A 14,140-nucleotide genomic window follows, 5' to 3' on the forward strand; every position below is an offset into this window, starting at 1 on the left:
ACGTGTAAACACTGCAAACACGCTGTCGAATGAACTACAATCACCCAGAGGAACATTTCACTCCTCTGAGGAGATTTAATGGAGTTATCAGGTACGCTGCATTTTTGTGTTACCTGTATCAAACATGCTTTGGAGTACTTACTAGTTGAATTTTTAGAGCAGAGTTATAAATATATTATTTCAATCATCGTTTTAAAAAATGTATGTCAATTGATTGAATATGAATTAGTATGTCAATTAAAAAATAAATGCATACATACAATTAAATGAATAAAAATTGGGGGGTATTTTAAAATGTGCTAGTCTATGTGCAGGTAAATATAAATAAATTAAATTAATTGAATAAATTAATTTAAAAATTGGGGGGGGTATTTTAAAACATAAGTATACGTGCAGGTAAATTAAATTAAATTAAATTAAATTAAATTAAATTAAATTAAATTAAATTAAATTAAATTAAATTAAATTAAATTAAATTAAATTAAATTAAATTAAATTAAATTAAATTAAATTAAAAAAATTGGGGGGTATTTCAAAACATAAGTAATAAATTAAATTAAATCAGAATAAAAATAAATCAAATAAAAAAACTAATTAAATTAAATCAGAATAAAAAATTGAGGGTTATTTTAAAACATAAGTATATGTACAGGAAAAATTAAATTAAATTAAATTAAATTAAAAATTGGGGGTATTTCAAAACATAAGTAATAAATTAAATTAAATCAGAATAAAAATAAATCAAATGAAAAAACTAATTAAATTAAATCAGAATAAAAAATTGAGGGTTATTTTAAAACATAAGTATATGTGCAGGAAAAATAAAATAAAATTAAATTAAATTAATAATTGGGGGGGGGGGGTATTTTAAAACATAAGTATATGTGCAGGTAAAAATAAAATAAAATTAAATTAAATAAAATTAAATTAAAATTAAATTAATAATTGGGGGGTATTTTAAAACATAAGTTTATGTGCAGGTAAAAAATAAAATAAAAAAATAAAATAAAATAAAATAAAAAGAAGATCCCAGATGTTCCCAAAAGCATGATCACAAAGTGATTGCGTTTCCTCGGGACGGGCGCTCACTGACTTGACATTCATAAAGGCCTTGCTCGCTCGCTCTCTCTCTCTCTCTCTCTCTCTCTCTCTCTCTCTCTCTCTCTCTCTCTCTCTCTCTCTCTCTCTCTCTCTCTCTCTCTCTCTCTCTCTCTCTCTCTCTCTCTCTCTCTCTCGTGTGGTTAAACAGATGGCAGGGTTAAATCTGAATGATGTACTACATGTCCCAGGTGATCTCTGCGTTTCCTCGTTCTCTCGTCTTGTTTTCACAGCTGGTAAATCAGCAGTGGGGCGTCTGTGACGAGTCTCGCTGGTCTAATCTACTGAGAGAGGCTTATCACTAATCACTAATTACTGCTTCAGTGTCTCACACTCAAACAGAAAGAGTTTGGAAGAGGTTTGGAGGGCAGAGAGGTGAATAAACATCACACAGCGATAATTATGTTTTCCATACATAGGTCACAAAGTTCAGCCAAAAATGGAAATAGAATGCTACTTAGAGCATGCTTTAAATGCTCATTCATTAAGGTTGTTCAGTCAAGATAAGACTAAAATGAAACCTATTTATAGAGTCTAAAAACATACAACGGAAAACCACAGGTCTTTGTCCTCTAGTGAGTCTCCTGCACCAATTCAACGCTGAACTAGAGCATTCAATGTGCATTTATTATAGTTAGCATGTTGTGTACACACCATAAGCCATGTGCAAATATGTATGCGCGAGTCCCATTTTATGGTCTCCTCATACAAATGAAAAAATCTGTCTATTCAAACAAGCTACAGGCAAAATCATGGTTTGCATATGCTTGTGGAATTTGCGACAGAAACGAAAGCTCTTTACTCTGTAAATTAATCTATTTTTAGATTGTGACAGTTTTCTTGTCTTGCTAACAGAACAGAACCAAAGGTCCACAGAGACGGAAACAGAGACGAGAGCGAAGACACCAAACCTCTAAAATAGAGCTGAAATAAGATAAAAATATCAGCACGTCTGTCTCGGAGAAAGTGGGACAGAGGACAGAAAGTGTGAGAGGAAGACAGGTGCAGAAGAGAGAGAAACCTGCCGAGTCTGATGCTTTGAACGGAGGAGTAATCAATCGTGATCCTCTTCATCAGGTGGGGAACAGATTTTTTTCTCCTACATATTTACAGGATCAAAAGAACCGGAAAAAAAACAACAAAGTAACTAGTAAGAGTTTTCCACTGATAAAAGAGCCTGCCATTATGGAGAATTAAGTATTAAATTATCAATTGATCCATTAAAAAATCTATAACACTCTAAAAAATGCTCGGTTGTTTCAACCCAACATGGACAAACCCAGCCGTTGGGTTAAATTTTAAAATAACTTTTTAACCCAGTGTATGGGTTTGTCCATATTTGACCCAATATTGGGTTAAAACAACATTTTATAGAGTGTAGAATAATAATTCAAATTACAAAATGAATCAAATGATAAGTGTATTCATTTAAAAAAAAAGCGATATTTATGTGCGATACATGCACTCGAAAAAATGCTGGGTTATTTCAACACAAATTTGGGTCAAATATGGACAAACCCAAATGTTGGGTTAAAAATGAAATTAAAAACTGTACAGTTGAAAGTGAATGTTGAAAGATGACATTTTTAACCCAACATTTGGGTTTGTCCATATTTTACCCAATTTTGGGTTCAAACAACCCAGCATGAAGAAACTGACCTGTAATAATTATTTATTTGTTTTTTCTTGTTGTGGTAAGAGCAAAAAATATGTAAATAAACAGTTGATAAAAATTAATAAATGTATTTATTAAAATATTTTTAAAATTAAATATTTAAAAAAATATTTACAAAAAAAAATCTTTTGAAAAAAAAAAAAAAAACAGTGATATTTCAATTAATTGAAAAAGACTATTAGATATTTTGTCATTTATTTTACCGGGATAGTCCCATAAAATGATTCACATACTCGCATCAAAATATTCCGTCTAATAGGCTGAAAGTTCATTGGTTGCTCCCATCTGATTAACTCTCAAATTAAACTTTTTGCAAATAGAAAATCAAAACATATTTTAAAAAAAGTTATATTTTTTGGTAAAATTACACTTTTTTAAGGTGTTCGTGTATTTTAACATGTGTAATAAAAATGCTGGGTTGTTTTAACCCAATTTTGGGTCAAATATGGACAAACCCAAATGTTGGGTTAAAAATTTAATTAAAATTTAAAATTTAACCCAATGGCTGGGTTTGTCCATATTTGACCCAAAATTGATGTGAAACAACCCAGGATTTTTTTGAGAGTAAACAACATGCCTAATAGGCAGGTGGGTAGAGTATCCAAAAACTGTACTTGAAGATGAAGATGAAGATGAGGAATATAGCACCCAAGACTCATTAGCATAATCCAAGCAGGCAGAACAGCCTGCAGACATGAACAACACCCTACAATGAATGAGAACACAAGAGGAACTTAAACGCACAGTGATGATGAGACAATGATGAACAGCTGTGGTGATTATGAAGGTGTCCATGGTGACTAGAACACATGTGACTAACGAAAACAAACAGACGGTATAAGTGTATTGTCAACACTGTTCTGTGATTTATCAATAAAACAGCTTAGAAACTGAAACGTTCTAGCATATATGTCTTCACTATTAGAGACTAATTAATTCACACGCAATCGCTGTCTATAATGCATTCATAACCTTTATTGTGCTATTTAACTGTATCTGATTCAGAACAAGCAGAAATCTGTGAGAAATACAGCGATCCACTGATAATGCAGGAGCGCTGTGTCGTTTGCCATTACTGCGCACAAGGCGACCCGCGCTCCAGTCTCAGATCGAGGTTCAGGCTTTTTTGTACATTAATGACATCTTCAGCGACTAGTCAAAATCGACTCAACTTTAATCACATAAATGTCGTTCAACCACTAGCTGTGATCTGGGGATTGTCCGTGTTGCTCAGCATCTGTCTGTGCAGTGTGAAGAACTGACCTTTAGAAGATCGATGATTCTTTGGTCTTTTTGAAAGTAACATTTTATTTTATTTTATTAATTATTATTTGTATGAATACAAACTAGAAGCCTGCAGTTTTCCAGTAGCCCTCAAACCATATTCACTTTATAGCCCTGAATCCTTTAATTCTGGAAAAATGTGGGCAATTTTTATTTATTATAAATGTTATATCACTGTCTTCGATAAAGTTTTGTTTATCCATTTATGGTGTTTTTTTTTTATTTTGGGGGTATTTTTGATTTTATTTACTTCAAAAAATACCATATTTTCTATGTAAATTATGCTTATTTTTATGTTTTATTTTTTTTATTTTTTTTTAACTACATTAAAATATCATTCCAATAAGTTATTAGAGCTTAATTGACTTTGCCGTCACCTGGTGTCTTATTTTGGCTTATTTTAGAATGCTCTAAATTAAAGTTTCCCCATTCATGTCTATGGGTGCCCATTTTTGACCCAAATACAAGATTAAGATGTTTGTTTGTTTTTTTATCCATTTAACATTATAGAATTAAGTTAAAAAAAAATGTGTGTGTTCAGGAGGCAAACTTAGGAAAAGTAGCCAAGTCGTGAACCGCTCAGATCAAGGGAAGTATTTTTTAAAAATAAATCAAAACTATTTTGCCCACATTTTTCAGAATACGGTTTTAGGGTAAAAACTCTAAGTCGAATGAATGAGTTGCCAATATAATGTCCTCAGTTGAAAATAAAAACTGCATTTATCAATAACAGAAAAAAAAACATTTGGTAGATTTTCAAACTTGCAAAAGTGTGACTAAAAACACGATTAACGCACGATGCTAATCCTCTTAAAGTGGTCCAATTCTTGCCTAGCTGCTATCACTAGAATGAAATGAAATTAAATGTTTGCAAACATCAATTATTGAATTCGTTTGTAGAGCGAAAACCATTCCAACATATCTTACTAAGAACAGTGGCCTTATAAACCCCTCCGAGATCAAGCCAGAGGCGACAGTGGCGAGGAAATCAATCAATCAATCTCCTAAGAGGGAATTTCTAATCAGTTCCCGCTATAATTGCTCTTTTCCCCTCTAAATCTCAACTCTCAGAGTCGTGTCTCCTGAAGCAGTGCTAACCTTTGAAAAGCAGCAGTCTCTGAACTCACTGCACTGACATTTCCCACAACAAACTGCTCTGCGGAGGCCTATAGCCGCTCTGACATTCAGTGTGTGTGTGTGTGTGTGTGTGTTATGTGGGCCATATGGCGCTCTATAGCACTCTGAAGAAGGGGACGAGCTGTTTAAATGCTGTCAGACACACTCACGCACCCCTGAGCACTTCCCACGTGTGGAGTATCCGGACCGCTACACAAGAAGGTGACACGCCTGGGAGAATCACACAGCGAAGGCTTTTTCATCAAAGTCGTAACATTTGACCTCTGACCCTTTTAATGCTCCTGTGAGATAAACCCGCCACCTCTGCCAACATTTAATCTCTGAGCTCTCCTCTTCCTCTAACACGCGTAACGCCGGCCTAATATAGCATCGGAATGCCACGGTGAAGACACATCCGACAAATTTCAAGTCATGACACTTTCGCAAAAAAATAAATAAAATAAAATTAGCCTATTTTATGGCTCAGTTTCTTGCCTGTCATATTTGAGATATACTACCCTAACGAAAGCCATCTTTAAAGGGATAGTTCACATTGAAATTAATTTTTGGTATGTTTTAGCTTACCTCAAGGGTATCCAAGATGTAGTTGTCTTTGTTTCCACAGAATTTTCAATTTTGATATTTTTAGGTCAAACCGTTCTTGTCTGTCAGTCATATAATGCAGGTCACACGACCTGCATTTCGTGTCTTAGGCCATCAATGTGTACTTACATTTACGAGTCATTAAATCATGTTTAATTTGGACTGCTCTGTGCATGCTCTTTGAGGTGGTGACCATAGACCTCCATTCTATGACTGACAGACAAAGACACTTTGACCTAAAAGTGAACCATCCCTTTCATAATTCCATACTATTTTTCTTCATAGTAAAATGGTAGTGACACACAAAGGAAATCCCATGCATGGGATTTTTTATTTTTATTTTTTATTTTTTTTTTGCGTGCTCATCCGTTACAATCGAACCACTTTACTTTTTGTTTATCGACAATTTTTCTTTTACTAAAGAGGCTATAGTTTCTCGCAAGCACGCAAAATGTGTCTCATGTACACACGGAAGTCTGTTAAAAGTTCGCAAAAGTTTTAAAAACATAAGCTGGAATAAATTATAAACGGAAAACTCAAACTTAAAAATGTAAATTAGAAATGTCACTTACCTTGGTAAGTACAATAATACGGAAGCGTATTACATTCACTTGTGGAAACAAAATCTACTCTGTTAACATGTTAATTATCTCTAGAATTATAATTAGAATTATGAAATATATTTTTCTTGAAAAAAAAATCACTCTGTTTTTATGAATTAATGAGTTACTCCTTATTTTTGAGATAATCAAGTCATTAATTCAGAAAAACAGAGCAAAAACTTTTTTCCATGAAAAATTCTCGTAATTCTGAGATAATTAATTCGTTAATTCAGAAAAAGAGAGCAAAAACCTTTTTCCATGAAATATGATCTCATAATTCTGAGATAATTAACTCATTAATTCAGAAAAATTCTTCAAGTGAATGCAATACGCTTCCGTACAATAACTAACTACTGTAAGTCACAAAGTGTAACCAAAGCCTATGAACTACTTAAAAACAACAGAACAAAACAAAATTACTAAAAAATAAAAACCGTAACCATAAAAATACAATTCTTTTGCATAAAATACAATGAAATTGGTTCATTTTCTGACTGAATCAGTGTTTTGAATCAATCACTTAACTGATAGATTCAAAGACTCACTCATAAAGAGAGTCACTTGTTTTGTTCTTCAATGAATCAGTGTTTTGAACAAATTGGATGATTGAAAGATTTTATGACTCTTAAAAACCGTAACCATATAAATAAAAGCAAATTCAAAATATGAATAAATACTAGGCCTGTTGTTGCTTTGACATTATATTATATTTGATAGTTATATACATACAGTAGTATACACATGGTAAATCACCTCTGGATCACAGTATATTCTTATGATTAAAAGAAATGCTAGTTTACATATCCCTGGATTACATATTACAAGATCAAAGACGCACCAGGATGAGGTATGAGGAAATCCACCATAGCTCAGAAACGCTCAGACGATGTTTTATGAATCAAAGAACACAGAAACCTGCCGTGTAATGAAGTACATGTAGGCTTGTCGAAAGACTCCTCATTAATTAGTCAATGTCGTTTGAGCTCTTAAAGCACTTGAGCGCAGGAAGAAGCCTCAACTGACATTAATCTTAAATGAGTATGTTCCAAATACTGATCTGAGACCTGGCCTGTGTGTCTTTGATATAGTTTTAAGTATACACATGGGTCAACCTCTGGAGACAAGACAGAGTGTGATGAAGTCCACCTGAAGATTACTGTGACATGTCATCACTGCCATAAATCCAGCATCATGTCTTTTTGCCCTGTTCACACCTCAAGTCAAGTGCCAATGCTCATTTTCTGCTCAAATTCTATTCAATTGTTTTCGTGAGGTTGTTCGTGTGGTTTTTAAAATGTGACCCATGTCAAAAACAGTGATCAAAACTAAAGACACTAGAAATATGTACTTTAAATCATATAGCTCAATATATGCTAAAATCAATGAAAAATAAACCAAAAATTGTATTGAAATGTATTATGTTGCCATTAAATTAAACTTAGTACTCAAAATTTTATTCATTATTGTATAATTCGTTCTTCCTGATTATATTATTTATAATTATTTAAAAATGAAACAATTTAAAAAGACAATTCACTTTGAAATGTATTTTTGATATGTTTTAGCTTACCTAAGATGCAGGTGTCTTTGTTTCCGCAGTAGTTTCAATTTTGATATTTTTAGGTCAAACCGTTCTTGTCTGTCAGTCATATAATGGAGGTCTATGGTCACCACCTCAAAGAGCGCGCACAGAGAAGTCCAAATTAAACATGATTTAATGACTCGTAAATGTAAGTACACATTGATGGCCTAAGACACCAAATAAGCGTGACGGGCGCTTCGGTCTGCACAAGCGCCGGAAGTGATCTCTCGCGTGGTTGCGGAAAAAATGCAGCGTTGTCTGTTAATATATCGAAATCGTCTTCCATTGCGATTTCCTGCATATCTAAATATGTTTAGATCTTCACAGTGAAAGGTAATACTTCCGAAATCTATGTGTAAACAATAAGTTCACTTCCGGCAAGAGATCACTTCCGGCATGCTCGTGCATACAGAAGCCCCCACACTTGGACGTGGCAGTGTTTACATGAGGTAAAAAAAATATATAAATACTGTTTTTTTTCTCACACAAACCGCTCGTTTCATGTCTTAGGCCATCATCATGTACTTACATTTACGAGTCATTAAATCATGTTTTATTTGGACTTCTCTGTGCATGCTCTTTGAGGTGGTGACCATAGACCTCCATTATATGATTGGCAGACAAGAACGGTTTGACCTAAAAATTTCAAAATTGAAACTAAAACACTAAAACATATCAAAAATTAATTTCAAAGTGAACTATCCCTTTAAAATTAACAACTGTAGTTATATTGTATATACTTATACTGCATTCTAAATTGTCTGCTTCAAAAAACATGAACATGTTGTATGTTAACACCCATTAAGTTAAAATGTCTTTCACAAGACTGCGGTGTTTTTAAGACCTTCTCTGCTACACAGTGACAACTGACCCTGCCATACTACATTAAATGTTTCCTTGCAGAGAATATTGTGAGATCAAGGAGTGATTCATTAGCGAGAAGGCCCGCTTCTCTCTTTTGGGCTTTCAAAGCTGCCCCCTACATTAGCCTGAACGATTTCCAATGCAGCAAATCTCCAAGTCCAGCTCATGCGGACCTACACAAACTCTTTGGTTCGATACAGAGAGGTGAGCACTGACCTACATTGTGAATAAGCTCTCGCGTTCAGATACACACACAAAGGCACTCTGAGATGCCCTTTACTCTGAAGACAAAACACACACAAACTTACTTCAGCGCCTGATTGCTGTAGTTGTTGTCATACGAGTCATATCCCTGGTCATCGTAGGCCGTTCCATATCCATCATCGTATTCCTACCGGAAAGAAAATATATGTTGTAAATATCCAGATCATTTTTTTTTTTTGCAATATAAAGCTTTTTTAAAACAACAGAAGAAAATTTGAGGTGTTTTGTTCTAGAAAAAAACAACAACATTTGTTGTGAATAATTCTGTTTTCGTTGAATAAGTTATTCAACGATTCATTCAGAAACACAGTAACTTGTTTTGATCTTGAATCAATCAGATTTTTTAAATGAGTCAAATGGTTGACTGAATTATTCAAAGACTTTGTTTATTAATTAATCAGAGTTTTGAACTAATTGGTCGATTAAAATATTACATGACTCACCCATAAAGAGAGTCACTGGTTTTGTTCATGAATGAATCAGTTGACTGTGAGATTCAAAGTCTCACTCATAATCTATATGTAGAGTGTCACCTTTTTTGAAGATGAATAAATATGTTTCGAAGCAACTGGTTGACTAAGAGACTCCATGACTCACTCATTAAGACAGTAAATAGCTTCATTCCTTTTTGTTACAATTGCATAAAATACAAAGAAATGTGTTCATTTTCTGAACGAATCAGTGTTTTGAATCAATCACTTAACTGATAGATTCAAAGACTCACTCATAAAGAGAGTCACTTGTTTAGTTCGTGAATGAATCAGTGTTTTGAACAAATTGGTTGACTGAAAGATTTTATGACTCACTCATAAAGACAGCAAATAGTTTCTATGCTTTGAACGAATTGGTTGAATTAATGATTCAATGACTTTTTCACAATAGTTTTCAGTCAGTATTTCTCAACAAATTTTAAGACTTAATTTCCGTGGAGTTTCAGTTCAGAAATGGTGTTTAAAAGAGCAAGAAAATCCTGATTTGCTTGATATGAACACTTGAAGAGATAAACGCATGTATAATGCAGCACTGCAGGCCCGAGTCTGGAGCGGCGAACAGTCTCCACAGGACATGCTGCATTTCATGAGGGTCAAGAGATCTGCTCTAATGATGAAGCCTTTCGAGCCGTCCTGAATCCACACACACTCACTCACACACTCCCAAACTCTGCTTAGAGGTTAATCTACTCTGCTGAACCCCAGTCGACATTAATACTCCATATCTAGAGCAGAAATAGCAGAGAGCCACGCATGAAAACTGAAAAGCAGCTCTTCACTTAAAATGAAAGGTTGTGAAAGTGCTTCATTAAGTCGAGGGGCTGATATGGTTTTGACACTGTAATTAACATCGCATAATAACCATTTAAGAGTTGATAATGAAACTTCATGGGGGTTAATATCTAATGTAGCTATTATTGTGACATATCGCAGATTGCTTTGTGGCCTGTTGTCAGATGTGGCAAAGCCCTGTTTGAAATGTTTATGAAGACGAATGAAGTGTCAGGAGAGGTCATACGAACAAGCTGGAAATGGAGTTGTGTCACAGACTTTGCACCTTTTTTGCCATTGCCGATTGTGGGGGAAAACTTGCTAAATAGATTGAAATATCGTAAAATATGTTAAAGAGAGCTGAGAGAACCCCATTATGTTAACATACAGTCGACGATCATACACAATTAAGCTTAAAGTCATGTAAATGCATGCAAAAATGATCAGATAAATCAACATGAAATTAGATTTTAGTCTCTCTAAAAAGCAGTAATAATCTGAAATATAATTACAATTTAAAATAACCGTTTTCTGTTTAACTATATTTTAAAATGTAATTAATTTTTTGTGATGGTAAAGCTGAATTTTCAGCATCATTACTCCAGTCTTCACTCTTCAGTGTCACATGATCCTTCGGAAATCATTCTAATTTGATGATTTGCTGCTCAGGAAACATTTCAATGTATTAATTTCTTTAAAAAACTTCTGAATTGTAGTGTACATGTAACTAATTGTAAACAATATTTTGCATTTTTCCGTAATTTTTCATGATTAACTTCCGCCTCTGAAACTAGTTAGCTTTTAGGGCTGGGTAATACATATCGATTTCTCGATATTAATCGATTCTCATTTTTACAAACCGATATCGATTCTTAAATCTCAAGAATCGATTAGTCATCCTGTTTCATTTGAATGAACGAGACATCCCAGATAGCAAACTGACATTGAATCAACGTGGAAATATGACATCGAAACAACGTTGATCTGACATTGTTTTGCTCATCGAATTAATGTTGAACCAACGTCATTCTTTCAAAACTAACGGAAAATCAACGCGTTGTTTCAACGTTATGAAAGCAAACCAATTTTCGATTTTCATTTAGCTTTGAAGAATGCCGCGTCTGACGTTGGTTCAACGTTAATTCGATGAGCAAAATCAACGTTGTTTCAATGTCATGAGAGACGTCGTTTCCACGTTGATTCAATGTCAGTTTGCTATCTGGGATTGTATCGCGGCTGCGCGCATCCAACAAATCGCAATAATCTTTGTCCTTTGTTACTATTGATATGAAACAAAGTCTCAATTTTCAAATTACGTCCATTTTCTTTAGAAATTCAAAAACATAAATAGCGTTTTGCCGTTTTGGCACTGTGGTGTGAGATCGCTCTGGCGCAGCTCCAGAGATCTCTCTTCCGGGTTAATAATACCGGTCACAGCGCGAAATAAACATGAATGAGCTTCTGAAAGTGTGTTAAAAGATCGAGTATAACTTATCGAAATTCGTATCCTGTCACATTGATTCACTCAATCTGCGTTTCAACCGTGGAAAGACGTCAATGAAACAGCTTGTAATCAATGTCATGTATCGTCATATTTACCTCAGAAAACGCACATAAACTCGTTAGTCCACACTCGTTAGTGTTCTTCAATATTTAATGCATATTTGAATAAATCTGGCAAGTTTTTTTATGACAGCCACCATTTAAATGTTTATATTTCATATAATCTTCTTATTATAAAAATAAATAAAAGTGTAATTTAAGTGTTTGTATAGCTACAAAACAGTTCATAATTACCTTCATATTAGGCTAATGAAGCCTAGTAGGCTACAACTAGACTATATATATAGACCATAGTTTACAGCATTTTAGAGATTTGATTCCCTTGAGAAAAATGGCCATTTATTGTAACTGATATCCAAAATAATCGATATTGAATCGAATCGAAATCGAATCGAATTGCAAGCTTGTGAATCGAAATCGAATCGAATTGTGAAATGTGTCTCAATACCCAGCCCTATTAGCTTTGCAGATGATGTCATCAAGCCCCTCCCCTCTAACTACCTGCAGTTTTCACCATCCAATCAACTTCCTGATGTTTAAAATCAAATCCGCGTTAAATTTCGTTTGAGTGTTACGTTTCGTTCAGAAATATGCCACATGGCAGATTACGAATGTTGATTTCAAGCACAACTCAGTGCACCTACATTGTCAAATTCTCTAAAATATTCTCACAGAAGTTAAACATCAAAGCCTAGTCCTGCTCTTCTCCTGCTAATTTAGGATAAACGTCCTCGGCAAAAAGGCTCCGACCCTTTGTGACTGCTCCAACACATCCGGTCCCAGCTCAGTTCCAAATCCATCTGCCCTCAATTCACATTCGCAAAATCCTCCTCAACTCCGAAAACAAAGACAAAACCGCTCTCATCACACACCCCGCAGTCTTAGAGAGGCATTACTGTCCGATCAGAGGCCCGCCGCTGCCAAAGCACACTATTCACAGTTTCATCTTTAATCCACAAGCAAAGTGACATTTAAACAGACTTTTATAATGAAGTTTACTTGCACAAAATAAAGAGAGAAGTTTTGCTTTTGATGGCATTAGCATTGGCAAACAGACTCCATTATCATAATAATTTAGATTTATTATTTAGGGAGACACTTTTTAATTTAACGCAGAGTACATTTAAGAAGGGGGTTCTCAACTGGTTTGACCGGGAATCACATTTTAACACTAGGAGTGCATACTACAACGACACCAAGTCCATGTGCCTGCGTACAAACTTCACTGCCAAGCAGACTTTTGCGTTTGATTTCCACTCTGGAGGGTGGTTTCACTTTTTTGCGTTTTTAAAGGGTTAGTTCACCCAAAAATGAAAATTCTGTCAGTATTTACTCACCCTCATGTTGTTCCAACCCCGTAAGACCTTCGTTCATCTTCGCAACACAAATTAAGATATTTAAGGTATTAAGATCGCTCCTGCATACTAGTCTATAGGCTTCTTGAGGGAATGACTCTTGCTGGCATCTAAAAGTCATTAAAGACATCGTTAAAATAGTCCAAGTGACTTCAGTGGCTCAATTTTAACTTTATCAAATGACGAGAATACTTTTTGTGCGCAAAAACAAACAAAAATAACGACTTTATTTCAAATATTCACTTCCTTCTCCATGGGCCTGTAGTCAGTTAACGTAGTGTGATTGCGTAAAGCTACGTCACACGAAGGCTCACTATTGGCTGACGCTGGTCATGTGTGTGATGCGTGTGACGTACAATAACAGAAGCTTACGCTATTAAACTAGTAATCTGACTCGAAACAGAGGGAGAAATAAACGAATAGTTGAAATAAAGTCGCTATTTTTGGTTTTTTGCGCACAAAAGTGTTCTCGTCGTTTGATAAACTTAAGATTGAGCCACTGTAGTCACTTGGACTATTTTTTTTTTTTTTTAATAAGTATTTTTATTTTTTTTTATATTATTTTAAATTTTACAAAAAAGCAAAAGAAAAAAAAATACATTTAGATGTATACAACTCAGTGAATGATAATATCAGCAGAAACAACAGAATGAATAGTTATTAATATCATCCACCGTTAATAACAATAATATAGAATTAAAATAGAAAAAAATTAAAATAAAATAAAAATAAATAAAAAAACTAATAAAAAGGGATCAACTGATAAATAAGAGCAACCAGGACATATACGGTTTCAGTAAGGGAGCACAATAAAAAATTGAGTGGAGGGCAGAGCAGACGTTACTGATCAGAGTCTGCGTTGAACGATGTCC

General features: G+C 34.3%; 1 protein-coding gene across 2 annotated transcripts in view; it reads right to left on the bottom strand.

Moving 5' to 3' along the window:
• khdrbs3 (KH domain containing, RNA binding, signal transduction associated 3) overlaps positions 1-14,140 on the bottom strand; it is a 151,048-nt gene that overhangs the window by 13,679 nt on the left and 123,229 nt on the right. For both annotated transcript variants that reach the window (XR_016147298.1, XM_089122786.1), the window contains exon 7: positions 9,133-9,215. Coding sequence is in view for 1 of the 2 variants with exons in the window: in XM_089122786.1 (XP_088978912.1) it covers positions 9,133-9,215 (83 nt within the window). In the remaining variant the exon portion in view is untranslated. The remainder of the gene's footprint in view (positions 1-9,132; positions 9,216-14,140) is intronic.

This window comes from Pimephales promelas, chromosome 18, assembly GCF_988280905.1.
Source record: "Pimephales promelas chromosome 18, fPimPro1.hap1.1, whole genome shotgun sequence".
NCBI lineage: Eukaryota > Metazoa > Chordata > Actinopteri > Cypriniformes > Leuciscidae > Pimephales > Pimephales promelas.